The sequence below is a fragment of the Propithecus coquereli genome, unplaced genomic scaffold (assembly GCF_000956105.1).
Source record: "Propithecus coquereli isolate 6110/MARCELLA unplaced genomic scaffold, Pcoq_1.0 Scaffold15, whole genome shotgun sequence".
NCBI lineage: Eukaryota > Metazoa > Chordata > Mammalia > Primates > Indriidae > Propithecus > Propithecus coquereli.
The window spans coordinates 976,700-982,605 of record NW_012139413.1 but is presented as its reverse complement, the minus strand read 5'-3'; the positions used below and the strand labels follow the sequence as shown (position 1 = coordinate 982,605).

At 37.0% G+C, this 5,906-nt stretch overlaps 1 protein-coding gene across 1 annotated transcript in view; it reads left to right on the top strand.

Moving 5' to 3' along the window:
* SERPINI2 (serpin peptidase inhibitor, clade I (pancpin), member 2) overlaps positions 1 to 5,906 on the top strand; it is a 29,081-nt gene that overhangs the window by 2,488 nt on the left and 20,687 nt on the right. The window contains exons 2-4 of the mRNA XM_012640195.1: positions 3,007 to 3,237; positions 4,944 to 5,138; positions 5,218 to 5,410. Coding sequence (XP_012495649.1) covers positions 3,007 to 3,237; positions 4,944 to 5,138; positions 5,218 to 5,410 — 619 coding nt within the window. The remainder of the gene's footprint in view (positions 1 to 3,006; positions 3,238 to 4,943; positions 5,139 to 5,217; positions 5,411 to 5,906) is intronic.

Sequence of the window (5,906 nt, the reverse complement as noted above, 5' to 3'; positions counted from 1 at the left end):
TTGCTCAGGCTGGTCTCCAACTCCTGACCTTGAGCGATCCACCCGCCTCGGCCTCTCAGAGTGCTAGGATTACAGGCGTGAGCCACCACGCCCGGCCTGTTTTGTATTTTTTTAAAAAATATTGCATTGGAACATTATTTATCTTGACTACTGAGTTCTTGGCATGTCCTTAAATTTTTTGCCCAAGGTGAGTGTCTCATTAATTCACCTTAGTCCTGACCCTGCCTTCAATCCCCCACTAATTTTCAAAATGTGCTATCTGTTAATTCAGTGTCTATTTTACTTTTTCTGCCCTTGATTCCCAGTCCTGGCCCTATTACTCCATGGTGACACCTGGCTTATTCTATGGGGGTCCACAGATGGGAACATAGCTGCTGGCGTCCTAACACCACTGGGGCTCTCAGTGTCCTCAGTTCTCCTTCTTTCTCCCATTTTCAAAATATCTGCTCAGAATTTACCTTCTTCATTTTTGTTGATCATCTGATAATGCTCCATTTTTCTTTACCTTCAAAAATGCTGCGGACTAATCAAAGGCTAAATTGAAGGTGCTTTATTCCAAGAAGGTTAAGAAAAGAGAATGGGGCATGAATTCCTGTCCCAGCTCTGCATTTGCCACAAGTCATGTCACCTTTCAAATTTCTTCATCTTTCTGGATCTCATATTCCTCACTGTAAAAGGAAGAGTTTGGATTAGGTAATTTGTTTGAACCTTTTGGCTGAGATAGTCGGTAATCCTACAGCTACCTTTGTTTACATCTTTGGATTTCTCACATGCACGCAAAAATCTGCCTTTGGCCTCTTAGGAGCAGGAGAAGAGAACATGAACTACATTTTAGAACATTTTCTGAAAGTCTGGTACAGCCACACCTAGAATTACATTTAGCCACGACCTGTAGGTTCTCCATGGCTCTAATTCAGGAAATGAAATAAACTTGTTCTCATTGCTTATTAGGAGCCATGCATATGTATGTATTCTTTTCAATCCGTGCTAAAATAGGTCATTAATCCATAAATTAAATCAAATTTATAAGGCCAACAACTTTATATTTGATTCCAAACTTATGCTACATGATGACATTTTTTCATTGACTTCAGAGTCCAGAGATTTATCAAAGGGAAGCTCTTTGTCACACAGTCTTAGACCTTAAGTACAAGACATAAATCTATTTGCTCTAGCAAATGAGTTGGAACTATTTTTTTTCTCTCCCATCGCTATTTTTTTTACTCCTTTAAAGATGTTCATAAATTACGAATTCCTGAAAATTAGTTTTAAATTCTGTCACTTCATTTCTGACCTTAATTAATTCTTTTGGAGAAGCTCTCATGTCTTTACTCAGGAAGTCATCTCTGCAGCCTCTCAGTTATTGAGATATTTCTTACAGGCTTCAAATAGCAATAAATGATTGCATCTGAAATCATTGCATAAACAAGCAAAATAGATTAACTTTCTTCCCTTCCTTATGTAAGGAATTCCAGGGTTGTAAAGAATTACTGAATGTCTTCAGATCCAATCATATAGAAGTAAGTTTTTATATCTAAGATCTTTCATATCTGTGACTATATTTCAACGAATAGAGAATCCCGGATTTCGAAACATAATGCAATATACCTTGTAGAGCTTCCTGTCTACAGGTTGTGTAGGTTGTACTTACATAAGAACGACAGGCCAAGGAAGCAAGCAGGGGCTAAAATGTAGTCTCCACTCAGCTGGACAAGATGTAAGGCTGCAGCTCACACGGTGAGGGCACTATTCTTATTTGCACAAAGATGCCATATGGGCTTCTAGCTTCTAATTTAAAAAAATGTGTTTACATACACATACAAACACACACACACACCCTCCTTATTTCCAATAGATACCTAGCAGTAAGTTCCTCTTAGTAATACTTTTTCTGTAATTCTTTATTCAATTGGTATCTTCCAAGGACTAACCATTTGTTTTGTTGAACTCCTGGCCTCAAACGATCTCCGGCCTTAGCCTCCCAAAGTGCTAGGATAACAGGCATGAGCCACTGCACCAGCTAGATTTTGTTTTCTTCAATAGAGATTAATTCAATATAATCAACTTTTAAGTTATGAAAGAGGTATTTTTCGTATTTAGCTGAAAATTTAATGAAGGCCCGGAAAGACCTGTTATTTGAAATAGAGTCCCCAGACTTAATGATTGAGTTCCAGGACTAAGCCGGAAGGGAATGAAAAATGCTGTTACCCTTTGGTAATGAATAAGAAGCTATGGAGCAAAATCTCAGAGTAGACTTCTCTCATAGGCATGCACAGCTTTCTGACAACATCGTGGTCAGAACAATCCAAAAATAAATCATAGGCCTACAATGAGACTTTTAGTTGACTCTGACTGACTTATTTTGGCTAGGGGTTATAGCTGGAATGGTTAGAGATTTTTATTGTTCATGCAGACAGCAAAAGAATATAGATTCATGAACCTGAAGAAATAGACAATACTGATTCTTACACATCTCTAGAGATGATGATAAGGGTTGCTTTGTAAATTTCAAAACCTGGACAGTTGCTCATAAGAGAGCAATTATTTCTTAGGCTGAAATAAAAGTAATAATTGAAAAGGATTGCTAATCACTGTTATACCCCCATCAACATTCATTAGCATTTCCCTTTCATAAATAACACATGTTCATATTATATAAAGAATAAGATTCTAAACATAAACTTCCAACACCTAAAAATGAGCTAAATGTGACTATAACGAGGAACTTCCTTTCAGCCTGCATAAATGCATGTCCTTGTTTTTGACAAATTGCAAATTTACGTGGATTTTCTTTTTTCTGTATAAAAGTTGATGTCTCTACAAAATGCATATTCTATAGGAGATAAATTCTTAAAATATTTATACTAACTTAGAAAAGATTGTTAGTTATACCTAAGGGTACAAAAATGGTGATATGAATCAGAGCATTTAGATAGCAAAGCTGAAAGAAAAGCTGTTGTTTATATGTTGTTCAATATGCCAGTATACATTATAATTATTTTTTAGGAGAAGAATTTTCTGTACTGAAGTCATTTTTCTCTGCCATCTCAAAGAAAAAACAAGAATTTACATTTAATCTTGCCAATGCCCTCTACCTTCAAGAAGGATTCGCTGTGAAAGAACAGTATCTCTATGGCAACAAGGAATTTTTTCAGAGCGCCGTAAAACTGGTGGATTTTCAAGATGCAAGGGCTTGTGCAGAAACAATAAGTACCTGGGTAGAAAGCAAAACAGATGGTAAAGTTTCCCATTTTCATAAAATCATTATTTGCCATTGTATTCATGGTTTTTAATATCCTAAAGTAAAGAATGGCTGAATATTTTCCTGCTACACCATAGATCAGAGGGATCAAATCTCCTATTTCATTTCACTGTTATTTAAATTAGTACTATATTGTAAAACTGAGAAATGGTAAGCTGCTTTCAAAAGTATACTGATTCTCTTATTATTTTTTGAGAGGCACCTATTTATAGAATTCTTAATAAGAGGATTTTAATAATAATTTTGTTCAAGCATGGATTTTTTAAGTATGGAAGCAGCAACAATATTTTTGGCCAGGTAGAAGTTAGATGTCAATCCCAAATGCCTTCTTTCCCACGTATATTTCAAATAATTAACACATTTTAGTTGAATGTGTTAATGTTTAATAATAAATGTTAATCATCCTATCATAAAGATGGTAGTCTAAACTAATTTTAATACAAACTAGCAAAAATTCCAGAGTTACTACAGAGAGATGTAGTAAGCTTAAAGTCACATATTAATAGATCTGAGTTCAAATCCTAGAAATGTATAGGCTATACTCTATTAAAACATTTCAGGATTATTAGAAGTTTTAATAATAATATATGTGGAGTGACAAGCATATACCAAGCCCTTGATAAATAGTAGTTTATTTATTCGTTCAGCTGCAAAACACTGTGGTGGTGTAAGATACTGCTGTATTGTTTACGAGAAGCCTTATATGGGGAAGCATAAGTTGGAAATGTGAGATGGGTGTGGTGAGAAGCGTTAGGGGTACAGGATGAAGACGTCAGTGGACAGCTCCGTGGCATCTGATCATGCTTATTTCTCATAACTTGGAAATACTCATTGAACATAGAAATAGAAGAGGAAAATCATACCAGTAACCTCCATTCTTGTCCCTTTGGTCGCTGGCTACAGGTGCAAGAGTGGCAAGTTTGGGCATACCATTAACTTACTAATTATGATTGGCCTCCTGGAAGACCTTGAAATCTAGTGTGAATAATATCAATAAATATAAAGAAAGAAACATTTTTTTTTTGTTCTTTCTGTCTGAAAGACAATTGATGCAAATAAATCTCACTGAAAAGAGTCTATGACTAGGTCTGTTCAAATTTGCCAAAAACAGTCTTATATTTCCCATTTCCTAGTGAAATTCCATTTACACCTGTTTCTTTCTTTCTTTTTTTTTTTTTGAGACAGAGTCTTACTCTGTTGCCTGGGCTAGAGTGCCGTGGCATCATCCTCACTCACAGCAGCCTCAAACTCCTGGGCTCAAGCCATCCTCCTGCCTCAGCCTCCCGAGTAGCTGGGACTACAGGCATGCGCCACCATGCCCGGCTAATTTTTTTTCTATATATTTTTAGTTGTCCCATTAATTTCTTTCTAATTTTAGTAGAGACGGGGGTCTCGCTCTTGCTCAGGCTGGTTTCGAACTCCTGAGCCCAAACAATCCACCCACCTCGGCCTCCCAGAGAGTTAGGATTACAGGCGTGAGCCACCGCGCCTGGCCTACACCTGTTTCTTAGTGAAATGTTTAGTAGCATTCCCTTTTACTCTCAAAATTGCTAAGTTTACATGATGAGACACCCTGTCCAAAACTGATCAGCAAAGACATTTTCATTAATTCCATTCAAAGCAGTTCCACTGAATCACTATTGCATATTTTTTCCTTCCTCCTTCTCCACCTCTTTCATAGGAAAAATTAAAGACATGTTTTCAGGTGAAGAATTTGGCCCTCTGACTCGGCTTGTCCTGGTGAATGCTATTTATTTCAAGGGGGACTGGAAACAGAAATTCAGGGAAGAGGACACACAGCTGATGAATTTTATTAAGAAAGATGGCTCAGCAGTCAAAATTCCAATGATGAAGGCTCTTCTAAGAACAAAATACGGTAATACGAGAAATCACATTTTAAAGCATAGCTTTAGGAATTGCCAAATATATTTGATATTTTATTTTCTCTGTTCCAGGATATTTTTCTGAACCTTCCATGAACTACCAGGTTTTGGAATTGCCTTATAAAGATGATGAATTTAGTTTAATCATCATACTTCCAGCAAAAGATATGAACATAGAGGAAGTGGAAAAACGAATTACTGCTCACCACATCCTGAAATGGTTCTCTGAGATGCAAGAATTGGAAGTGGATATAAGCCTCCCCAGGTCGGTAATGTCATTTTTTAATACTGGTTCTTATGTTTCCACTTATATAGGAATTTAAATAGGTAGCTGAAAGATAACAAATATTTGAGAAGTCTATCTATTGACACAAATCAAAAGAAAAATGCATTTGGAAGTGTTACTGTACTTGGCAGACACAAAGGCAGGTCTTAGCTATTGCTTCAGCACGAGGACTGAATTTAAGTGCTCAATTTTCTCTGAAAGGAATGAGATTTATACATCTTAAAACCAGAATGCTGGGATTAAAATGTATTATTGGCTGGGTGGGGTGGCTCACACCTGTAATCCTAGCACTCTGGGAGGCCAAGCGGGTGGATCACTCGAGGTCAGGAGTTTGAGACCAGCGTCAGCAAGAGCGAGACCCCGTTTCTACTAAAAATAGAAAGAAATTAGCTGGACAACTAAAAATATATAGAAAAAAGTAGCCAGGCATGGTGGTGCATGCCTGCAGTCCCAGCTACTCGGGAGGCTGATGCAG